Below are 26,203 nucleotides of genomic sequence, written 5' to 3'. Positions count from 1 at the left end.
ACTGCCTTTTCGAAAATTGAGTTGGCAACACTGAACATTATCGTCCGATAGCCACTGGGAATATCGGTGTCGGCTCCGATATCCGATATCGGACCGGACAATGTGAAAGACAGGCACATATTTCATACATTTTACTTCCCTCCGATATCGGATATCGGCTATCGGCGTCCGATATCCGATATCGGATCGGATAATGTGAAAACGCTCTAAGGCCCATGTAGGTATCATAAAACCAAAGTTAGCGATTTTTAGACCAATGCAAATTTAGTACCCCATCAATGGAATTTTGGGTCGAAAATGACCTTAATCCTAATCGATAGGTCCCCGTTAGGTCCTTTAAGGTGCTAAAGTGTACTTTTTTTATACCCAAAATTAAAAAAAAAAAAGACGTGTGGCACTCGGGGACTGCCGCGGTAAAGCTATTGCATCTTGTTAATTGACTCTAAATAATGATTTTCCCTATATAAAGTACAAATTTCAAATATGTATATAATTTTTCAGGAATGAAGCTTTTTATTCTGTGACACGTTCGTTCCAATTTAATTTTTATTTCTGTCATTTTGTCAGCTGTCTCTTGTCAGACAGACCAAACAGCGTAAAAGTCAGTGTCATTCCTTGCTTCATCTTGCCTGTGTTTTTTAAGGTGGTGTCAGATCTCAAATTTTAATTTCTGTAAATATTTTTGTGTCCAAAATGGATGAGGAGATAGGGACGGTGAAGTTAACTTATAAAATACATAAATATTCCAGCGTATCTGCGCACTATGTTCCTGAGTGAGTATATTATTGAGTAAATACAGATTAAAGTTGCTGCCCAGATTCCGGTTAATCCCTGTTTATAAATAGAAATTTATCGTACGTTTATTCAATTTAAAAAACTACTATTATGTAAGAGAGATATAAATAAGTTTCTGTTTAAAAAATCGCAATATTTTTATTTGTTTATCTTGTAAATCATGCTTGTAAAATTATCATTTAATCTGCAATGTTTATGTCCGCTCTTAAAATCTGGCATGTGAAGCTGGGATTAAGTTGTACTGATAGAATTGAACATATTAATTAATTACTGTTTAAAATATTTTAATTAGTTTGAATGATTCTTATGATAAATAAAAAATATTGTGTTGTTTTTAGAAACATTATGGTCAATAATCCAACAGACCAGCTATCAAGATGGTTCACAGACAGTTCCACTCCTTGTCAGTTCATAGTGCTTAAGCTGCAAGCCACCTCCATAGTGGAAACTATAAAATTTGGTAAATACATGAAACCACATGTGAGCGACTTGAAAAAATTTGAAGTGTATGGTGGAACTGATGAGAACAACTTATCTTTATTATTAACTGCGTAAGTAATATATCAATTATTTGTATATTTGATCTGCTTAATTATAAAGCATTTAATATATGGAGCTGAGGTTATGAATTAAATTACTATAGTTGTTATCTTTGTTTACTTTAGTTTAAAAATATACTATAAAAGTTTATTTGCAAGTCATTTATAAATTTGCGTATTCTGTTATGTTTGAATAGTGTGCTAGAGTACTTTAATCAATTTTAAATGAATTTATTAATAAACATAATCTTATCTTAATATATATAAATCTCGTGTCACAATGTTTGTCCTCAATGGACTCCTAAACCACTTAACCAATTATAACAAAATTCGCACACCATGTGCAGTTCGATCCAACTTGAGAGATAGGATAGTTTAAACATGTAGATACCACGGGCGAAGCCGGGGCGGACCGCTAGTATCTATATATATAAAACTCAAAGGTGAATGATATAGTGATCTATCAACGCACAGCCCAAACCACTGCACGTATCGGGCTGAAAATTAGCATGCAGGTAGATGTTAGGACGTAGGCATCCGCTAAGAAAGGATTTCCCGAAATTCTTGGGGGAACGGGGAAAAACGGGGATGCACGTACAAAGTTGTGGGCGGAAGCTAGTTCAATATAAGAAAACAACTTATTTTCTTTAAGTGCACCTAAATTTGATATACTTATATTTAATTTCAAATAATTTGTAAATATTTAATTATGCACTATGCCATGTATTTTTTTTAATTTCTTTTATATATTTTTCAAAAGTGGAATAAATAAAAGCCATATTAAATTGCATAATTATATATTTTAGAGGGCTCAGAAAAGATAATATTGCCGAGACATTTCAACTACGTCACAGGACATCAGAGGGCTTATATCTTCCCGTTGATTATATAAAGATAGTCCCTCTGCAGTCCTGGGGACCTGCCTGCAATTATACCATATGGTATGTTGAGTTGGAAGGAAAGAATCAAGAAGACTTCATCAGTCATGCTTTGGAAACTATTAATATGGTATGCTTTTTGATTTTTTAACCCATTGAGCCCCAAGCGGCCCAATCAGTCCCAGACACAATAGATTTTCTATTGTGTTTGTGGTTCCGGGGCCTGAGTTATTAAATTACATGCACTTTATCTATGTTTAAAAATGCATTTAAAAAATATTTAAATGAATAGGTACTTTTAAAATAGAAGCTAACATAAAAGAATCAAATAATTACACAAGTGTTCAATTTTTATATTATTATATTTTACTATAGATGATTCTTAAAATTGGCATCGATAATGAAAATAAAAATCAATACATTTACTTTGTGCATATTAAACATGATTGGGGCAATAAACTTAGATAGAAAAACTATAAAAAACTACAGCTAATTGAAGTTACAGTACATAGTTATCATTTGCTCTCATATGTTAAAAGATAACAGTATAAATGGTGCGAAATAGGAGATATCTCTAGAACATTGTAACTTTATTGTGATTAACTAACCTCTTCAAATATAATTTAAAGGCGCCAATTTATGTTTATTTTACTTATTTTGTCTTCAGCTTAAACTGCCGTTATAGTAATTTGTTTGCAAGTCATTAACTAAAGATGTGTAATATCACAAATGTACTTCGTTTTACTTTGCAAACAAACTTTTAAATCGTTATTTACATTTCCTCTTTTTTTGTAATTGTAGTTATCTATGAGTTTCACAACAAACATAATTACTTATCTAACTATTAAACTAATCATTTTTTTATTTGGCTTAATTATAAAAATTAAAAATACATTTAATAAACATGTTTTATTCAGGTTATGCATAAAAATAAAATAAAAAAAAGTTACCCCAAGTATATACATATATAAAGTGATGACTTAAATTTTTTTCAAAATGATTTTATAGATTAATAAACAAATTTATATACATTTTTAAAGAATAGAAAAAAAAAACAAATGCGAGGCAGGATTCGAATCCGCCTCAAATGACGCCTCGTGATCGATATTTTTCTATTCTTTAAAAATTTATATTTATGAAGAATTTGAATGCATAAAACCAAAATATCAAATTCAAATAAATTTATTAAAAAAAATAGACGGGTTGCACTCCGGGAGTGCCGGCAGAAGTGAAAACTTGATTATTAACGTTCAGCATGTTTGATATTTTGGAATGGTATCCGTCTTACGCATGGAATATAAGGGCTAAAAAAAAAAATCCGTGTTACGCTTTTTCGTTCAGGTCACGTGTCCTGACGCGAGTTTAAGATTTTATACCCAACGCCGCTAAAGAAGTTTTCACTTCAAAAAAAATTGTAAATTGTTCCAGCGTAAAGAAGAAGAAGCAGTGCGAATATTATTAAAACATTTACGTCGACGACGATATAAAGACGCGTTCGAAGCATTATCGCGTGAAACCGGAGTACAATTAGAGGGTCCGGTGCAGGCTCGCTTGTGGAACGCATTGGTGGAAAATGGAGATTATGAACTGGCTGAAAAGATTTTTGTGGAGGGTGCTAGAGGTAAGAACAGTTAATAAGTCAAATATGATTAAAGTAATGGGTTTAATGAAAAATTATTCTGTTTAAATTCATTACCCAGTTAGATAGTCTAAGACCCCACAGCAGGATTAGTGCATTCACAGTTTTTAGTTTTTTTGCTAAAACCAAACTTTTATGTAATAGCTCTAGCCCGCTAATCTTGCCCATTCTTAAAAATGGCAAATTTTGACTGGCAACCCAGTCGATATATATTGTTCTAATCATAAATATACATAAAATTTTGGTTTTAGCAAAAAACTATGAACGCACTAATCCTGCGGTGGGATCTTATACTATGATGATTTTAGATATGTTTGATTTGATTTGATGATAGTAACTGTTGAAAAAATTAAAAACTTATATAATAAGTTCTTTGGAAAAACATAACTCCGACATATTCGCATTATAGTCTAATGGAAAGTATATTATTTGCAAGCACATATTAGTGATCAAAAATTTTTGAGCAGCATTCTCGCGATCTAACTGATTTCAAAACCTTATGGCGAACTATAAATACAGTAACAAAAAAACTTGACACGCCTTTTCGAAAAACTTAAAAATAATACTACAATCTTTATTTCGCAGACGGTGAATTAGACTGGTACATGTCATGGCAGCCCTACACGCCTGAATGGCGGCAGATGTGCGGGTGCTCCGCCCAAGTCGAAGAGCGCCTGTATAGCGGTGACGCAATACCATCCGTGACCGCTAGGGCTCAGGACTTGTCCTGCGTGGATAGGGACCCGAGACTTGAAGCACCTGTAAGTTGAATTTTGTTTTTCTCTTACTCGAAGGACCAAAAGTGTACTTGACAGCGATTTCGTGTTGAAAGAAAAAAAACGTATTGTTTTGTTTTTTGTCCGCCTCGAAAGACCGAATAGGGCAGCATTTTCTTGTTGAAATTTTGTGACATATACAAACGTTATTACAAAAATGTAAACAATTGATGCAACATAACCTTCAATCCTATTAATATCAATAGATAAATAACAGTAAAAATTAAAAAAATATCTATTTAAATTCCAATTTTCGCAGGAAGTGGGTCAAACAAACGGGAACGAAGTAGTGGACAACTGTTTCGTATCATGCGGTACCGCGTGCGCCAATAGACCGGGGCCACGTGGTGGGCATCAACTCGTTGTGGATCTTAATACAGGTAATTACATTTTGTTTAAACAGGTTGGTTCAATCTTTTAAATAGACTATATATTCAACTTCTCTTGCTCTCTTTCATAAGAATCATAAGCTGAATAAACAATTGTATATATATTTTTTGGAATGGCATTTTCTCTTGATCACGGCAACAAGCGTGAACGGCTTGACCGATTTCGATAATTTTGATATGTTCGTTATGGGATTCGTCGGGAGAAAATGCAATAATAATGCAAAAAAAATCTATCGACCATTTAACGAAGACAGGACGTCTGTCGGGTCAGCTTGTAATAACAGAAATATTTTATAAAAGCAGTTCTCAAATAATAACCCATATGAAATGAAATGAAATGATTTATTTTGCAAGAAATGTGGTAGATTTACAGATGTTGCATAATTCATTGTTCAGCACAAATCGCCAATTGATTGGCATGCAAAAATTAACAAGAGAATGTCAATGTCTTACTACATAAATATCACTTTTATAATAATTATATATGTCAACTATTATGTACCCTTTTTCACTTACAATTATATAATATATATGTCAATTATTACGCTTTTTAAAATAAATAAATGACACATTCAATGTAACCCCTTAAATTGCCAGGCACCCTATACCTCTTCGGCGGCTGGAACGGTACAGAAGACCTGGACGATCTCTGGAGCTTCGACACCACAACAGAGCGCTGGACGCTCCTCTGTCGACACAGTGGCATGCTCGGTGGGCCTTCGCCCCGGTCCTGCCATAAAATGGTGTTCGATCCCATCAACGAGAAGTTATATACGTTAGGCAGGTACCTAGATGGGATACAGAGGACGCCCAATAATTTGACGGTGAGATTTAATTTGCAAAGTATTTAGTAAATATACCATGTATTCAATATTCATTTTGAATTTACGCTTTACACATTCTATATTTTCAGATGGTAGATTGAAAATACATATAATAATTTTTTTTTTAATTTATAATTATATTTCTTTATTAATTCAAGATTGATCTTTCCAGAGTGATCTCTACGTATATTCAGTGAAAACAGCGGAGTGGTCACTAGTGATGAACGACACGGCGCTAGCGGGCGGGCCTCGGCTCGTGTTCGACCACCAGATGTGTATAGACCCCGACACCAGCACCATCTACGTGTTCGGCGGCCGCTTGCTGCCCACTAGCGCGTGAGTCTGTGTAGTCCCTGTAGTGTTCGACCACCAGATGTGTATAGACCCCGACACCAGCACCATCTACGTGTTCGGCGGCCGCTTGCTGCCCACTAGCGCGTGAGTCTGTGTAGTCCCTGTAGTGTTCGACCACCAGATGTGTATAGACCCCGACACCAGCACCATCTACGTGTTCGGCGGCCGCTTGCTGCCCACTAGCGCGTGAGTCTGTGTAGTCCCCGTATTAAACTGTTAGATGTATTTAGTCCCAGTCGAAATTTCTAACTATTTAGGATCTGATTATTATTTGTCTGAGTTATTTTTACTCATCACAATTATGGCGCAATTTATGTTTCTGTTTTTCAAAATGTTTCTGTATCATAAAATATACATTTTTATAACATTACAGGGATGAGATGATGACTCCCCAATACTCTGGTCTGTACGCGTACTACATACAAACGAATACGTGGCAGCAACTTCTACCAGACAACCATGACTTGCCCGCACCGCAACCTCGAGTTTCTCACTCTATGCTGTTTCATCCAGTAAGTTATATTTGTAACCTTAATATGTTTATTGTTTATTGTCTATGTTACTATGTTAAATTAAATGTCTTTGATAAAACTACTTCTTACGCGTTAAAAATTAAAATGAACTACTCGGCACGGCGACCCTTGATTCCTATGACAGTTCGTCATAGTGATTGCTCGTCGTGTCGATACTTTACCATTTTATAGGCAAAGGCGTGGCTTGCATTCAGCCACATCGGTAAACATGTTTTTACAAATATTATAAACTACATTTTTAACTAAAATTTTTAACGTCTATAATTTAAGTTTTTTAGCATGGATTAAGTAGATAAGTAAAATGACAATGACATAAGTACGAAACTTTCTACCGATTTCCACCAAAATTGCGTTAGCCCAATCCCTTCTACTTCCTTTCCTTGACTATACCGATTCCTCATTTCCCGATCTTTTTGAGTATCAGCATGGACTAATAGAATCTAAAGAGGACTGATGATTGTCATACTAGAGATCGTACCCCGTAATTTCAGCTTATTGCTAGATGGCGCTCTCATTTGAGCTTATTATTTAATTTGCAGTTTTAAAAGCGCCACCTAGTGACCAATTTTAGAACTAAGGAAACAGCAAACTATCGATTTTCAATTATTACATCTAGAGGGCGTTGTTTTAAAAACTCCGGTGTTTTTGAATTATTATTTTAGTTTTTAGGGAGCATCTAAGGAAGTGAGTACCTCTATTACGATTTCGACACCCACTACAAACATTCGACATAGTGATCAGAGTAGTGTATATAATATAATTATATTATATATATTCTTTATTTTCTGTTAAAAAAATGTCTATATCTTTTTTCTTCTTAAGTATTCCCTTGTAAACAGTATTATTTATATGACCATAAAATACGGGAAAAGAAAAAAAAATGTGGATGTACAGCGATGATTTGAACCAGCATCTATCGATTTTTAAGTACGAGACTCAGTCAACACAGCTACAGGCACTTATACGTCTTACATTGAAATTTATGCTCTAATTGTTCGAGTATTTCTTTGATAAATACAGTTCATAGCAACGCGGTGGTGGAGCATCTTTAGGAAGTGAGTACCTTTAATAAGATTTCGACACCCACTACAAACATTCAACATAGTGATCAGAGTAGTGTATATTATATATATTCTTTATTTTCTGTTAAAAAAAATGTCTTTTCTTTTTTCTTCTTAAGTATTCTCTTGTAAACAGTATTATTTATATGACCCTTAAAATACGGGAAAAGAAAAAAAAATGTGGATGAACAGCGATGATTTGAACCAGCATCTATCGATTTTAAAGTACGAGACTCAGTCAACACAGCTACCGGCACTTATACGTCTTATATTGAAAGGAGATTGCTCAAGTGACTATGGCACTTGGTATCGCAATCAAACTTATTGTGTCAAGATGAAATATAGCTCAATTTAAAGCTTGATGTTAGTACTTTTAGAAACGATTAAAGTTTTTATGTAAATAAGCCGCAGTTCACGACAATAAAAATAAAACAATAGTTTTATTCAACGCTTCAAAAAAATACTTTATCGAGTTTATACTAACGATGAACGTTAAGTTTTACATTTATTACATAGGTAATATTTTAATTTACAAGACAAATGTGAAAAGTAAATCGTAATAAACTGTATAGTAAAAAATAAATAATATAAAATTCAAAATAAATAACGTCGAACAATGCGTCGAACACATTCATTCAACTATGACATATGACGCAGGACGCTTGCAAGAGAGATAGATATAATGTGTCAAAACAGAAACTTTTACTTTTATTTCTATTTATTCGGTATAATTACGACTTAATAGTGATAAATATGATCATTATAAATACAAATAGGAATTAACAATATCACGAACACGTGACACAACTAGTATTTTACCGATTCCATACGTGGTCATACATGTTTCAAAAGAATAACTTTTACTATTATTTCAATTTATCCGGTATAATTAAGACTTAATATTGATACATATGATCATTATAAATACAAATAGGAATTAACAATATCACGAATACGTGGCACAACTAAAATTTTACCGATACCACCCGTGGTCATTCTCCTTTATGCTCTAATTGTTCGAGTATTTCTTTGATAAATACAGTTCATAGCAACGCGGTGGTGGAGCATCATAGAGTAACTTATATAGGATTGTGGAGCATCTTAAGGAAGAGAGTACCTTTAATAAGATTTCGACACCCACTACAAACATTCGACATAGTGATCAGAGTAGTGTATATCTTTATAATATAAAAATGAATCCCAAAATGTGTTGGTAAGCGCATAACTTGAGAACGGATTAACCGATTTCGTTAATTCTTTTTTTATAATATTCCTTAAAGTTCGAGGATGGTTCTTATGTAGAGAAAACGTGAATATGTACCACGGGCGAAGCCGGGGCGGACTGCTAGTCTTATATATAAAAATGAATCGCAAAATGTGTTGGTAAGCGCATAACTCGAGAACGGCTGAACCGATTTCGATAATTCTTTTTTTATTATATTCCTTGAAGTACGAGGATGGTTTTTATGTAGAGAAAACGTGAATATGTACCACGGGCGAAGCCGGGGCGGACCGCTAGTAATATATATTATTTAAATTCTTTATTTTCTGTTAAAAAAAATGTCTATATCTTTTTTCTTCTTAATTATTCCCTTGTAAACAGTATTATTTATATGACCATAAAATACGGAAAAGGAAAAAAAAAGATGTACGGCAATGATTAGAACCAGCATCTATCGGTTTTTAAGTACGAGACTCATCAATACAGCTACGGGCACCTATACATCTTACGTAGAAATTTATGCTCTAATTGTTCGAGTAATTCTTTGACAAAAACAGTTCATAGCAACGTGGTCCATGGTCTTAGATCATTAAGTAATGGATGGAGTACGCTGGCAAATGTTCTAACTAAACTTTCTGCTGATTTTGGTGCGGGGAAGGTAACTCACACTATTGAAACACAATCACACATTCACAAAAATAATTTGTGTCACGAAAGTCGTAAAAATTTATGACCTTTTAAGCGACGAGTTTTTAAATTCAACTCTATCCCTAAGTTCATAAAGATTAAATTTGTATTTCATTCCAAGTTGTCTCGTGGGGAGTGCGGTTCAATATCGCGTTCTAAATTCAACTTTATAACTTAGATCATAAAGATTAAATTTGTATTTCTTTAATGCCTCAGCCCCCGGAATCACAGACACAATAGAAAATCTATTGTGTCGTGGCCCGTGGGCCGTGGTCCGATCGGGCCGCTCGGTGGTCAAGGGGCTAAAAGATAGACTCGTAAGGAATGCGGTTCATTATCGGGTTTTAAATTCAACTTTATCTCTTAGTTCATAAAGATTAAATTTGTATATTTTCTTTCCATGATAGTCTCGTGGGGCCGCATCAATGATCGAGTAAACGACTCGATTATTTGTCTTGATCATATCGCTAAACGATACATCGACGATTATTAGAAATTGCATTTAATTAGAAATGTACGTTAAAAAAATATACACAAATGAAAGGTTTTTTAAAAAATATACACAAATGAAAGGTTTTTTTTTTTTTTTTAGTGGGGAAATCTTGCATAGATACCCACGGCCTCTGGGGAAGAGGCCGTGGGTTATGTCGGATTCCTACCGACCAAAACCCCACTGTGTTCCGTCAAGCCGCATCAACGACGGGGCCACGGGTATGTGTAGAATTCATCCGTGACCTTCGATGTTTTAGCCTAGGAAAACGCAGAGTGTTTGTAATCGATTACGCAAGTAGTTTTTATGAAAGCATAAGATTTTTCGATTCGAATAATCTTATACCTCGACAAAAGGGGAAACACCTGCGAGTGTTATCGATTACTTAATGATCTAAGTCCATGGTGGTCACGAAGTCACTCTCGAACAGCGATGAACGAAGTGACAAAAATAGGCGGTCCATCCTAAGGAGCGCTGGTGCAGTGAACTCCCATAAATAATAATAATAAAGTTGTGCTCATTCATTTAACAATTAATATATCTTTAATTTTAAATTAAATTTATCGTATACCTAAACTCCAATACGAATATCAAATGCCTAAATACGGAATCCAATAAGAGGTTAAGAGAAATTTTCAGTCCTTCGCGAAACAAAAGATCACGTAAACATAGCGCAATCCATTTTATAGATCATCTTCATACTTGATAGTATTATTTTTTTATATTTTTATTGAAATTGATTCCAGAAGATAACTTTAAAAATTCATTTTGTTACTTTTATTAGTGATCCATTGAAATGTTACATTTTTTAGCCCTAACCTTGCATTTTTTAGAGGACGCAATTTTGTTTTTTTGATGTGTAGGGGGGGTCAGTGTGAAGCTAAAACCAAGTTTGTGGGGTCGCCACCCTTGTCCCACGGCCGCCATCTTGAAAATAGCGGTTGAAATGGTATTTACGATATATCTCTTAAACTATTTAACTGATAAAAAATATCGTTAACATTATTTGTTGCAAATCGAAATATTCCAATTATTTGTAACTAGCGGTCCGCCCCGGCTTCGCCCGTGGTACATATTTACGTTTTCTCTACATAAAAACTATCCTCGTACTTCAAGGAATATAATAAAAAAAGAATTATCGAAATCGGTTCAGCCGTTCTCGAGTTATGCGCTTACCAACACATTTTGTGATTCATTTTTATATATAACTAGCGGTCCGCCCCGGCTTCGCCCGTGGTACATATTAACGTTTTCTCTACATAAAAACCATCCTCGTACTTCAAGGAATATAATAAAAAAAGAATTATCGAAATCGGTTCAGCCGTTCCCAAGTTATGCGCTTACCAACACATTTTGCGATTCATTTTTATATATAAGAAGATTTAAGATATTACTTTGTTCTCATGCTTTGAGTTAAAATTGTACCGTAAAATAGCGTTTTTTGTTAAAAATCTGTAATAGCACCCTTATTGTGGTGCTTTTTTTTTGTAATGAATTTACTACTTACGCTACTGTATTTTCTTTGTTTTAGACTTTAGTTCAATACTTAATTAAACACCCATACAATTTTGTCACGAGTCGCCTCTGGTCAAACTAACCGTTATTAGTGTTACGTTTACTCAAAATACAAAAATGAAGAAAGTATTATTTTACGCTTATTAAATCTTTAAAACTAAAACAAAATGATGTGGAGGTAGGGAGGTGGATTTCCTCAATCGAAAAAGGGAGAGACTAGTCTACTCGACCGGCCGGCCGTAAAGGCCCCGATTATTAATGGCGGAAAGTTGTATATATGCTCTGTAACGAAAACATTTCGCTTGCGCGATTCAGAGCAAAAAATAACATTTAAATAAAAATATTTTTTTGCGTATTATATTTTACGTATTATATTTTACGTTGTAGTTTACGTTTTTTGCGTATTATATTTTACGTCAAGATACTATTTGGCACATTGATTTTTTTTGTAGCGACATCTCTTAGCTTCATTAAACCGACTTAATGCTCTAAGGCGACATCTAGTTCTTAAACGTATAAAAAAGCTTATAAAAATGCCAAATGCTACTGTGAGTGACATCTATCGACAAAATTGGGAACTGAGAAACGAGTTACGTTTTTTACTATGGCGATTGTAAGTCTTCTTGAGTGTATTAGTCTATGGTATCAGTTAGACATCCTTGAGAGGGTGCAAAATTTCTGCATCAGATTTATTTTTGGCTTACGTAAATTTGATCATGTCACCGAATTTCGCAAAAAACTTAATTGGCTTCCCATCCGTCGTCGCCGGGATGCCCACATACTTAACCTTCTGTACTGTGTTCTGTTTGACCCTAAAACGCCAGGCTATCTTAAAACTCAATTTAATTACCTTAGTTCAAATAATTCACTCTCTCTTCGCTCTTCTAATCCTCTGCTTCTTTCTGTACCGGTTCGCCGCACTAATTTCTATGGATCTTCATTTACTGCTCGCGCTATTCAACTTTGGAACGCTCTGGCGCAAAATGTTAAAAGTTTTAAAGCTCTTGTCAAAAATCATTTCCTATCTCTATAATGTGTTGCTTATACATATTTATTTTAGATTATATTATAGTGTTTATTTTTTCGTATTGTATGTAGTGTATTTAGTAGGTTATGTACTATTATGTGTATGTATATTTATAAAATATGTAAGTATTTTATTATATTTACGTAAGTATATTAATTTATATACTTATTTTATTTTATTTTTATTGTTATTATTGTATATATTGTTTTTATTAATTATATTTTAATGCTTAATTTATTAATTGAATTTGCGCCAAGTCGCGTTCTAGCATACAATATACATTCCTTACCAATCAGGGTTGCCTGGAAGAGATTGCTTTTAAGCAATAAGGCCGCCTTTTAGTACGTATGTGCCGTGTGTTTTCATTGTATCTTAATTGTAATTATAGAATAGCTTATTTATGTTTGGTATATTATGTACAATAAAGAATAAATAAATAAATAAAATGAAAGTTTTCCAAAACATAAAAATGCGCCTTATCATTTTCTCGTAATTTTTAACCCGTCAAACACGTATGCGCTAGTGTATATTTTATCATGAAAATGTTTGTTATCATAGGTAAATGGATATTTTTCAGGCATAGTCTCACTATTCGGTTTGATTTTTCGGTTTTAAAAATATGTACTATCGATATATTTTGTTTATCGATACTTTTCGCACTAGTCGATAAATACCAACGATGTAAGTTTTGCAGCGTCGGTATTTGTAGTCAGATTGAAATAATTTCTCGTAAATGTTAAGAATTGTTATAATTTCAACGGAATATCATTGTAATGGCATAAAATAAAGCTACGTAAAAATTAATAAACGCCATTTTTAGACGCCTCCTATACGTTTCTAATTTAATGGTGACGCCATTACAAGGTTGTGTCTCGGGAAAAACTGTCAGTGTCATAGGGATCATGTTTCATGATGAATTTTTTGTTAGTTGATTTTATAAACTTGTAAAAACACGACTTGTTGTTACACGTTGCAAATCTTATTTAAAAAGGTCTGTTTGTAATTGAAATGTGTATTTTTCGTTTCCGAATAAATCATTAAACAATAAAATTACAGATCCAACGCCGGCTGTACATATTCGCTGGGCAGCGGAACAAGGAACAGCTGTTAGATGTATGGTGGTGGGAGGCGGGGTCGGGGCGCTGCGGCGCGCTGTGCGCCGGCGCGTGCGCCCCGCCCGCCGCAGGGTTCACGCAGCGGGCCACGCTCGACCCCGACACGGACGAGATCTTCGTGCTGTCGGTGAGTTGGGGGGGGGGGGGGGGGGGTTCAACCGCGTGGCCCCGCTCCTGTTGGTCTTAGCGTAGTGATATATGTATAGCCTATAGCTTTCCTCGATTAAGGGGCTATATGTATATACGACACCGAAAGAATTTTTCAAATCGGATCAGTAGTTCCTGAGATTAGCGCGTTCATAGCGCGTTAAGTATAAATTTGCAAGCGAAATGTTTTCGCTACAGAGTATATTATATACAACTTTCCGACATCATTCATCGGGGCCTTAAAAGCTAGCCAGTGGACAAAAGAGACTGGTTGAGGATTTTCATTTTTTTCGATTTAGAAATTCCACCTTCCTTCCTCCATACTATTCTAACTTTCATTAATGAAATAGTCATTGATATTATTTTTATTTCTTTGAATTTACATTAAATTCATCATACACAACCTTCAAATCTACAAAAAAAAACTTCTTTCTTTGTCCTAACATACATCCAACTTCCCAGGGCATGAGCAAAGAGAAGGACCGTCGCGTATACAACCAGCTATGGGTGCTATCACTGCGCCGGCTCACGTGGAGCTGCGTGTACCGGAACGACACGCTCGACGCGCACGAGCCGCGCCCACGGTTCGCGCACCAGCTCGTTTATGATCATGTTCGGAAGGTACGTGGATACGATAAATTATAATGATGGATGGGTTTATGCTTATACTTATATACAAGACGGCACGTAAGTTTAGCGCTGACCTTGAAGTGGAGGGGATCTATTTGAACGAAATAAAGGCGAACTTGCCGTAAAACTTTGAAAGTCACCGCTAGACTTACGTGCCGCGACTAATATTATTATTATACTTAAGTGTGTATGTGTATGTGTATGTGTGTGTAATAAAATAATAATTTCTCTTAAATACATGAACGTTCTCTGTGGCTTCGTAATCTAACTGCTTAAGAATAATAAAATTAATAGTTTTTTTTTAATTTGTGAATAATACAGTATCTGTTGCTTTTAATACTTTTTTTGAAAAGTATTAGTTATTTAAGATTTTATTTAATTTGTATCTCAATTATTTATTTATTTATGTGTGGTCTATCGTGTGGTTGTTTTAAATTGAAATAAATTTATTTCTTCTTTCTCTCTAATGTTATTTGAAAAATTGTGAACGCCTTGCAGCTCTTCTTCACCAATATTTTTTCATAGCATCGCATACTATAATAAGTGATATATCCACAGATCCACTATCTATTCGGCGGCAACCCGGGCACGACGACCAGCCCGCGACTGCGCCTGGACGATCTATGGGCACTACGGTTACTCAAGCCGTCTCTCGAGCGTGTCATACGCAGCGGTAAAGCGGCGCTAAGAGAAGCCCGGTACCGCTCGCTGGCCGCCGAGCCGGGCGCCGCGCACCAGGCGCTGCACTACCTGCGGCACGACCTCAGTGACGTCACGGACCATGACGACCCCGCGCAGGTGGGACACGTGACTGTTTTGGCCTGGCGACGGGCAGCTGCTGATGGGGTCACGGACGAATTCTATCATACCCGTGGCCCCGTCGTTGATGCGGCTTGACGGAACACAGTGGGGTTTTGGTCGGTAGGAATCCGACATAACCCACGGCCCCTTCCCCGGAGGCCGTGGGTATCTATGCAAGATTTCCCCACTTTAAAAAAAAAAAGACGGGTTGCACTCCGGGAGTGCCGGCAGAAGTGAAAACTTGATTATTAACGTTGAGCATGTTTGATATTTTGGAATGGTATCCGTCTTACGCTTTTTCGATCAGGTCACCTGACGCGAGTTTAAGATTTTATACCCATTACAGAAAAAGTGCTCAACGCCGCTAAAGAAGTTTTCAATTCAAAAAAAAGGTGGGACACGTGACGTCACACGTAACAAGTCAAGCGCGTACGTGACGGGCTGCAACGGATTAGTGGTCATTTGTAGGCTCATGACACGTGTACGCGAAGGACCATGCCACTACGCGCCACGCGTGTAATGAAAGCTGGTCGATAAGCTATATTTTTATTTAATATAGAAAACTGTTTTGCTTTAAAATAATAATTTTCACATTTTTAATTTAAGAATATTTAACTAAATAAAAACTGATATTTTTAGTATTGAAATGTTTTATAAATATAAAACGTTTCAATTTTCAAAGTATTTTTCGGTTTAAAAAACCGAAAAATTCAATCACGCCTCGGTATCGATTTTTAAGCTATTGCATACCTTCTATCGCGGGCCTTGAGCACGGGGATCGAATTGAGAAATTCCGTAACGAAAAAACCTAACGCTATCCACTCCGACGGGCTCGGAGGTGTGGCTTGAAGGCATAGCATGCAATAGCTTTACCGCGGCAGTCCCCGAGTGCCACACGTCTTTTTACACGCTTTTTATTAGCTTCACCTGTATGTTTGTATGTTTGTTTGTAACCGACTTCTTTGGGCGCGATTTTGACCCACTTTAAACAGCCAGATTTCGTTCAAACTTTGTAGATTTATTGAGGACCGATGACAATACACTAATTTGATAAAATTATTCCATTTTTCAATTTGCAAAATATGATTTTTGTTAATTATTTATATAATTTTCATCTATAGTCGATAAGGTAAGAAAATAATTAAAATTTTCTATAATTTTTTTCTACAGTCGATAAGGTAGGACTCGATGTTAATTTTTATTTCCAATAACACGAACACGAACACGAACACGAACTCAAACACAAACTCGAATTTTAATTCGAACACAAACACAAACACAAACACAAACACGAACAACGAACATCGAACAACGAACAACGAACAACGAACATGAAAACGAACAACGAACAACGAACAACGATGAACGAACAACGAACACGAACACGAACACGAACACGAAGACGAACACGAACACAAACGCGAACATGAAAACGAACACCGAACAACGAACAACGAACAACGAACAACGAACAACGAACAACGAACAACGAACAACGAACAACGAACAACGAACAACGAACAACGAACAACGAACAACGAACAACGAACAACGAACAACGAACAACGAACAACGAACAACGAACAACGAACAACGAACAACGAACAACGAACATCGAACATCGAACATCGAACATCGAACAACGAACAACGAACAACGAACAACGAACACGAACAACGAACACGAAAAACGAACTACGAACAACGAACAACGAACCACGAACACGAACACGAACATCGAACATCGAACATCGAACATCGAACAACGAACAATGTGAATGTGAACATACACAAACACAAACACAAACAACGAACAACGAACGACGAACTACGAACAACGAACAACGAACAACGAACAACGAACAACGAACAACGAACAACGAACAACGAACAACGAACAACGAACAACGAACAACGAACAACGAACAACGAACAACGAACATCGAACATCGAACATCGAACATCGAACATCGAACATCGAACATCGAACATCGAACATCGAACAACGAACATCGAACATCGAACATCGAACATCGAACATCGAACATCGAACAACGAACATCGAACAACGAACAACAAACAACGAACATGAAAACGAACAACGAACAACGAACAACGATGAACAAACAACGAACACGAACACGAAAAACGAACTACGAACAACGAACAACGAACCACGAACACGAACGCGAACATCGAACATCGAACATCGAACATCGAACATCGAACAACGAACAATGTGAATGTGAACATACACAAACACAAACACAAACAACGAACAACGAACGACGAACTACGAACAACGAACAACGAACAACGAACAACGAACAACGAACAACGAACAACGAACAATGAACAACGAACATCGAACATCGAACATCGAACAACGAACAACGAACATCGAACATCGAACATCGAACATCGAACAACGAACAACGAACAATGTGAATGTGAATGTGAACATACACAAACACAAACACAAACGCGAACATGAAAACGAACAACGAACAGCGAACAGCGAACATTGAACAACGAACACGAACACGAACACAAACGCGAACATGAAAACGAACAACGAACAACGAACAACGAACAACGAACAACGAACAACGAACATCGAACATCGAACAACGAACAATGTGAATGTGAATGTGAACTGTACAAACACGAACACGAACATCGAACACGAACAACGAACAACGAACAACGAACAACGAACAACGAACAACGAACAACGAACAACGAAAAACGAACAACGAACAACGAACAACGAACATCGAACATCGAACAACGAACATCGAACATCGAACATCGAACAATGTGAATGTGAATGTGAACATACACAAACACAAACGCGAACATGAAAACGAACAACGAACAGCGAACATCGAACAACGAACACGAACACGAACACAAACGCGAACATGAAAACGAACAACGAACAACGAACAACGAACAACGAACAACGAACAACGAACAACAGACAACGAACAACGAACAACGAACAACGAACAACGAACAACGAACATCGAACATCGAACATCGAACATCGAACATCGAACATCGAACATCGAACAACGAACAACGAACAATGTGAATGTGAATGTGAACATACACAAACACGAACACGAACAACCTACATCGAACACGAACAACGAACAACGAACAACGAACAACGAACAACGAACAACGAACAACGAACAACGAACAACGATCAACGAACAACGAACGAACAACGAACAACGAACAACGAACAACGAACAACGAACAACGAACAACGAACAACGAACAACGAACAACGAACAACGAACAACGAACAACGAACAACGAACAACGATCAACGATCAACGATCAACGATCAACGATCAACGATCAACGATCAACGATCAACGATCAACGATCAACGAACAACGAACAACGAACAACGAACAACGAACTACGAACAACGAACAACGAACAACGAACAACGAACAACGAACATCGAACAACGAACAACGAACAACGAACAACGAACATCGAACAACGAACAACGAACAACGAACATCGAACACGAACAACGAACAACGAACAACGAACAACGAACAACGAACAACGAACAACGAACAACGATCAACGATCAACGATCAACGAACAACGAACAACGAACATCGAACATCGAACATCGAACATCGAACAACGAAAATCGAACAACGAACAACGAACAACGAACAATGTGAATGTGAATGTGAACATACACAAACACAAACGCGAACATGAAAACGAACAACGAACAGCGAACAGCGAACATTGAACAACGAACACGAACACAAACGCAAACATGAAAACGAACAACGAACAACGAACAACGAACAACGAACAACGAACAACGAACAACGAACAACGAACAACGAACAACGAACAACGAACAACGAACAACGATCAACGATCAACGATCAACGAACAACGAACAACGAACAACGAACATCGAACATCGAACATCGAACATCGAACATCGAACATCGAACAACGAACAACGAACAATGTGAATGTGAATGTGAACATACACAAACACGAACACGAACAACGAACATCGAACACGAACAACGAACAACGAACAACGAACAACGAATAACGAACAACGAACATCGAACATCGAACATCGAACATCGAACAACGAACATCGAACATCGAACAACGAACAATGTGAATGTGAATGTGAACATACACAAACACAAACGCGAACATGAAAACGAACAACGAACAGCGAACAGCGAACATTGAACAACGAACACGAACACAAACGCGAACATGAAAACGAACAACGAACAACGAACAACGAACAACGAACAACGAACAACGAACAACGAACAACGAACAACGAACAACGAACAACGAACAACGAACAACGAACAACGAACAACGAACAACGAACAACGAACAACGAACAACGAACAACGAACAACGAACAACGAACAACGAACATCGAACATCGAACATCGAACAACGAACAATGTGAATGTGAATGTGAATGTGAACATACACAAACACAAACACAAACGCGAACATGAAAAAGAACAACGAACAGCGAACAGCGAACATCGAACAACGAACACGAACACGAACACGAACACGAGCACGAACACGAACACGAACACGACAACGAACAACGAACAACGAACAACGAACAACGAACTCGAACTCGAACACGCAACACAAATTATCTTTAGCCGTTTTCTATGTTTGTTTGAAACGGACTTCTTTGGGCGTGAATTTGACCCACTTTAAACGGCCAGATTTCGTTCAAACTTTGGAGATTTATTGAGGACCAATGACAATACACTAATTTGATAAAATTATTCCATTTTTCAATTTGCAAAATATGTTTTTTGTTAATTTATATAATTTTCATCTATAGTCGATAAAGTAAGAAAATAATTAAGATTTTCTATAATTTTTCTCTACAGTCGATAAGCCAGGACTCGATGTTAATTTTTAAAAAGCGTTTTTTAGTTTTTTTAAACTATTATTTATTTTTTCTATTCTTTAAAATTTTAATACATAATACACATTAAACATTCAAACTGGCATGTTCCAGGTGAGCCACTTCCAGCGACTGGCGACAGTACTATTCACTGGGCGACAAGATGTAAGCGCGTGCGTGTCACTGTCCCCGCGCCGCGCGCGCGCACTGGCCCGCCGCCGCGCGCCCGCACCGCCCGCACGGCACCACCTCGCGAGGGCGCTCGCTGCGGTAACTATATACACATTTATTGAAGTTAAACTTCTTTATTGGGGTTGGAAAAAAATTTAGTGTAACATTTTTTCGTTACGCGTGATATTTTAAGCTATCGCATAGCTTCTATCGCGGGCCTTGAGCGCGAGGACCGAATCGAGAAATTCCGTAACGAAAAACCTCACGCTCCCCACTCCGACGGGCACGGAGGTGTGGCTTGAAGGCATGCTATGCAATAGCTTTACCGCGGCATGCAGTCCCCGAGTGCCACACGTCGTTTTTCCGTTACGCGCCATCTTTTTCTTATCCCTACCACGCGTAACGACGTATTTCTGTAAACTTGCATATAATAAATTATTTTTTGAAAAATAAGTTTCATTTCTTACGTGTGTACACATTTTTTTTTTTTATTTATATGTAATATATAATATATTATATTTATTATATTAATATAATTATATGTAATATCATTATTATACTTAAACTCAAATATTTATTTTCGTAATCACACTTCTAGAAACAGTTTTGATCGTTATGACGATCAATATGTTATGACATAGGTTGACAATTTATAAATATTCAGCAGGCCGAGACAGATGGCAGACGAATTCACTAACGCTAAGAAACAGAAACTGCTATCGTTAATTATTAGCATAGCTAGCTTTCCGCCCGCGGCTTCAAAGAAGAACCCGTTCATTTATTTACAAGAATGTAGTTACAAAAAAGGTGTTATTACAATGTTAACGCGCTAATACATTCTACCCACTTTCTGGGTGTGCAAATATTTAAATGGAAATAAGTTAAATTACACTACACAAATTCTTCGCGTCACTAATCACTATTGTTAAACGTCACTAATTCTTCCTTGTCACAGATTCCGCAATGTAATAAGTTCTTGAATATCATAAAATTGTTTCTCCATTAACCATTTCGTCAGTTTCTTCTTAAATATATTTACTGGGAGATCCTTAAAGTTATCCGGTATTTTATTATATATTGTAATAGTCATAAATATTACACTATTTTTTTGCTTGATTTATTCTACATGTTGGAAAGTGCAGTTTATTTTGATACCTCGTTAACATATGCGAATTTACTTCTCCTTTCTTTTTAAAATATTCTGGGTGGTATTTAACAAATAAACATACTTCTCTTATACCCTATGTATTAATCCAATTTACCTTCTATATGTGTGCTAAATTTCATTGTAATCGGTTCAATAGTATTTGCGTGAAAGAGTAACATACATACACATACAGGTCCATGCTCACAAACTTTCGCATTTATAATATTAGTAGGATATAAGTAGGATTTATTATCAATCCTACTTCCTCGTCCCAAGTAATTTTTCAAAAATCTTTAAATGCACTTCTATTTCTTTTAAAAATTAAGAAATGTTTCCTTTCAGCAAAATTCGCTATCTTCAGTATTAAAGTACTTTCCCTCCTGGGCCCATCAAAAATTTCCACACTGTATATTTAATTCATTCTACAGGTATTAGGCGCAGATGAAACCATCCCCGAAGCGTCCACTCCATTCGAAGACGCGATATCCCCCGCAGTGGACACGTGGGACGTGAGCGACGAGGGGCCCTGGGCGGACGAGGACGAGGGCCCCGGGGGTCCCGGGGGCCCCGGGGGCCCTGACGGGGACGGGGCCCGCGCGGCCAGGGTCCGCCTGTACGACCAGCTGTGCCAGTACTACCGCCCCTCCACCGTGCCACCCAAGAAGGATATCATGGACTTTGTCACTTTGTGAATAACATATTACATAACATATAAAAAAATAATTGTACATACAGTAGTAAAGAACATTACACAAATAATTTGATTGTAAAAATTGTTGGCCTTATCGCTTAGAAGCGCAAAGGTTTAAGTTTTGTACTGATTGAATAGTAAAAGCTGTAAATTTATAAAGAATAGAAAAAATTCGATCATGAGTAGTAAAAGCTATGCGTTTTCCAAAAACACACATCAGAAGCCATTCCAGTTTTTTGTTTGCATTTTATTTGTAGATGATTACGTAAAGTACTGTAGAACTAACTGAATTTTTTCTCAAATATCTTATCATTTAACATTAAAACCTTCATAAGGTAATAAACTTATAATTAGGGGTGCATCCGATACCGATACCGATATATCGGCGATACTTCGGGTTAGCCGATATATCGGTATCGACGATATTTTTATGACCGATACACGATACTTTTTAATTTAAAAATGTAGTGTAAACGAGCGTGTTGTCTCGTCTATTCCTTTGCAAATGAGGCATTAACAATGCTCGGGGAAACCCTGCGCTTGTGAGGGTGTTGTTGAGTTGTCCCAATATATCGAGAGATGCAGATCCATTCGTTTTCTGGCGCAATGACGTTTTATACCCAAACTTGAAAAAAATTGCGCAGAAGTACTTTAGTTTCCAAATGAAGTTCTGTTGCATCTGAGAGACTATTTTCCAGCGTAGGTCTTATTCAAACAGACTTGCGAAATCGCTTTCTCCGCAAAACTTAAGATTATGTACTTTGTTTTTTAAACAAAAATCTTGTCAATGTTAATTTTTAATTGCCTAATTTTATTACTTTAAATTTAATTACTAAAATTTTTAATTGCCTAATTATGTCTCTACTTTTTATATTAATAAAAGAAAAATCTGACTTGTGATTTATTTATTATACCATCATTTTTAACCGACTTCAAAAAAAAGGAGGAGGTTATCAATTCGGCTGGTATAATTTTTTGAGGTTTCTGAACCGATTTACGTGATTCTTTCTTTGTTCGATGCGGGATGGTGTCGAATTGGTCCCGTAAAAATTTTATTCGGATAGGGAAGTTTTTATTTTATGAGCATTTTTGTCTGTACTTGATGACTTATTTGAAATGTAGCAAGTAAATTTGATTCACTTCCCGGTAACCGATTGAGCTGAAATTTTGTATACGTATGTAAATTGGATAGTGATGAAACATTATCATGACATAGAGCTGATTTGATGGGTTACCTATCTTAATCTCGAATTTTAATATTCCGAATATCATAACCCAGAAAACGTTTGGACATTTTTTCATAACCCCGAATTTTTAAATTTCGAAGTTTTGTTTGCCATATAATCGCAACTCCGAATTTCATTTGCCCATTTCTTTATTTGTACGACGTTTTACAATCCAGATGAATGAGTTCCAGACATACGAAATCTAAATGCATAAAATCCAGATGACCGTAATCCATATGCACGAAAGCCAAATTTTTAAAACACAAATTTTTAAAATACAGTTAATTAATATCCAGACAAACAATGTCCAGATTTTTGAAATTCAAATAAACGATATCCAGCAAAACGAAATCCTTCCAGGGGGTCACAGTTCAAACCTAACCTAACCTACTGAGTCGAATTTGACACTTAAACCTTTCTGTAATGGGCAAGTAAAACAATAGCGAGTCGGTTCTGGCACTCGCCGGCCGCTGCCGCGGCACGCTCGCTTCGCTCGCTCGGCTCGTGCATGGGGGGTCACAGTTCAAACCTAACCTAACCTACTGAGTCGAATTTGATAATTAAACCTTTCTGTAATAGGCAAGTAAAACAATAGCCGGTCAGTTCTAGCGTGGGGGTCGTAGTTCAAACCTAACCTACTGAGTCGACTTTGACACTAAAACCGGTCTGTAATGGACAAGTAAAACAATAAATTTACTTACTGACAATGTTTATTTTCAGTCGATATTAAAGGTATAATCACGATTGTATGGAAATCAAATAAAAAGATTATGAAAATCTGGCAATAGTTTATCTGTTATTCCTTTATATGTGAACCAAATAAAAAAATCATGAAAATTTGGCAATAGTTTATTTGGAAAATGGTACGATGGGAAACAAAAAAAATTATTCTGAGAATCTGGTATAATTAGATCTGTATTATGAGAATACGGGAAACAAAAAAATACTTTTTAAAAATCTGGTTTTGGTGCATCTGGAAATTGATTCATCTGGGAAATTAAAAAAGGAATTTTAAAAATTTGTCATTCATTACATCTGTCTTTTAAAAGTTCTAACAACCGTTTTCGGGGTTTTAAGATTCGGGTAATAGAAATTCGAGTTTTTAATAGGTTACCGATTTGATGATGGAATCGGAAGGTGGCCATAGGAACTCAGTAATATATTGACTCAACTTTATCGACTGGGCTCGTTTGATTCGTGTTGAAAAATACACTAAAAAGTATTAAATAAAAATAACTACGTTAAAAACAACCGACTTCAAAAACGGAAAAGTAAAAAATAAAAAAGATTTGATATTATTAATTACTACATATTATTTACATGTGCTATTTATTAAATAGGTTTGAAGTCGGTTGTTTTTAACGTAGTTATTTTTATTTTTGAATTCACAGTAAGCGTATCGGTATCGGTATCGGTATCGCCGATATTTTTATAAGAGTATCGGTATCGGTATCGTATCGGCGAAAAGGCGTATCGATGCATCCCTACTTATAATGATTAAGATATTTTTTCACTTGGATTTTTTTACGAACATAGATGGCCTTACAGGAAATAATCATAATCAGGTCATTCATAATCTTTCTTATGTTAATTTTATTTTTGTTTTGTTTTCAGGTAAACAAAGTGTTATTGTTTCCATGTGAATGATGTGAAGAAATGAACAGTTTAAACTATAACATTAATGTGAGCGTTATCTTCGTATATTTTGACGGTAACATTGTTGTAAATGCAAGGCGTAACTATAGTTTAAGTTTGTTAAGCACAAATATGAAATAACATATATATTTGCTGATTGCTCTCATTATCTGATAATTGCGTAATTTTTCGTACATTCAAACTTGTTACCTTTATACTTTAATATTAAGAATAATTTGATTACATTTCATTAATTACATTTGTGGCATATGAAACAGATATTTGCGACCTATGGATACAATTTTTGTCTGTTTTTGATTGTACTATGGATCAATTAAATAAATAACCAATATCAAAAAGAACTAGATTCTTTAAAGAAAAATATTAATTATTGAAACAAAAAAAATATTAGTTATTTGTAGTTGAAACTATTATTAAAATTTTGGGCCTAAAAAAGTCATATTTCGGTAAAGAGTTATTTTTGGTTGGATTGTTGTTCTTTAGTTTCTTTCTTTAGTTTGTTTTAATTTTATGATACGTTGTTAAGTGATATTATTTATGCATTTAGTTCTTAATATCTTATAAGAAATTTGAGTTCGACCGCTTTGGGATTATTTTTATTTTCATTAAACGTGTATCAATTTATTTAATAGATTTAATTTATGTAACTAAGGTAACTTTGATTTTATAATGTAAATATATTTTAGTATTCGAGTCGATGTCTAATAATCCATACTAATATTATAAATGCGAAAGTAACTCTGTCTGTCTGTCTGTTACTCAATCACGCCTTAACTACTGAACCAATTTGCATGAAATTTGGTATAGAGATATTTTGATACCCGAGAAAGGACATAGGATAGGTTTTATCCCGGAAATCCCTCGGGAACGGGTTTTTCTTTGAAAACGCGGGCGAAGCCGCGGGCGGAAAGCTAGTTCTCAATAAATCCAT

General features: G+C 35.9%; 1 protein-coding gene across 2 annotated transcripts; it reads left to right on the top strand.

Annotated features, from left to right (window-relative positions):
* Positions 1–601: 601 nt before the first annotated feature.
* Positions 602–26,203, top strand: muskelin (muskelin 1). 2 transcript variants are annotated; one of them, XM_090111238.1, is made up of 15 exons: positions 602–773; positions 1,134–1,346; positions 2,141–2,342; positions 3,641–3,833; positions 4,437–4,612; positions 4,887–5,007; positions 5,614–5,840; positions 6,013–6,176; positions 6,568–6,706; positions 13,786–13,971; positions 14,454–14,612; positions 15,180–15,419; positions 20,496–20,651; positions 22,128–22,387; positions 25,231–26,203. In XM_090111238.1, exons 1-15 carry the CDS (start codon positions 694–696, stop codon positions 25,232–25,234), a joined length of 2,520 nt encoding a protein of 839 aa, XP_089967364.1. In that variant the 5' UTR covers positions 602–693; the 3' UTR covers positions 25,235–26,203. The 2 variants fall into 2 exon arrangements, with proteins under 2 accessions (XP_089967364.1, XP_089967365.1); XM_090111239.1 differs by lacking the exon at positions 25,231–26,203 and having other exon boundaries at positions 22,128–22,391.

Source organism: Colias eurytheme, chromosome 16, assembly GCF_061535395.1.
Source record: "Colias eurytheme isolate Ceu_HAF_F1 chromosome 16, ilColEury1 Martin Lab GWU primary, whole genome shotgun sequence".
Classification (NCBI taxonomy): Eukaryota; Metazoa; Arthropoda; class Insecta; order Lepidoptera; family Pieridae; genus Colias; species Colias eurytheme.
The sequence above is the reverse complement of the archived record's forward strand: the minus strand, read 5'-3'. Positions and strand labels throughout refer to the sequence as shown.

Bases quoted from the DNA above. Each gene is read 5' to 3' on its own strand.
- muskelin (XM_090111238.1), top strand. From the start codon at position 694: ATGGATGAGGAGATAGGGACGGTGAAGTTAACTTATAAAATACATAAA. The intron at 15,420-20,495 runs GTGGGACACGTG...GGCATGTTCCAG, and splicing joins ACCATGACGACCCCGCGCAG to GTGAGCCACTTCCAGCGACT. The intron at 20,652-22,127 runs GTAACTATATAC...TTCATTCTACAG, and splicing joins TCGCGAGGGCGCTCGCTGCG to GTATTAGGCGCAGATGAAAC.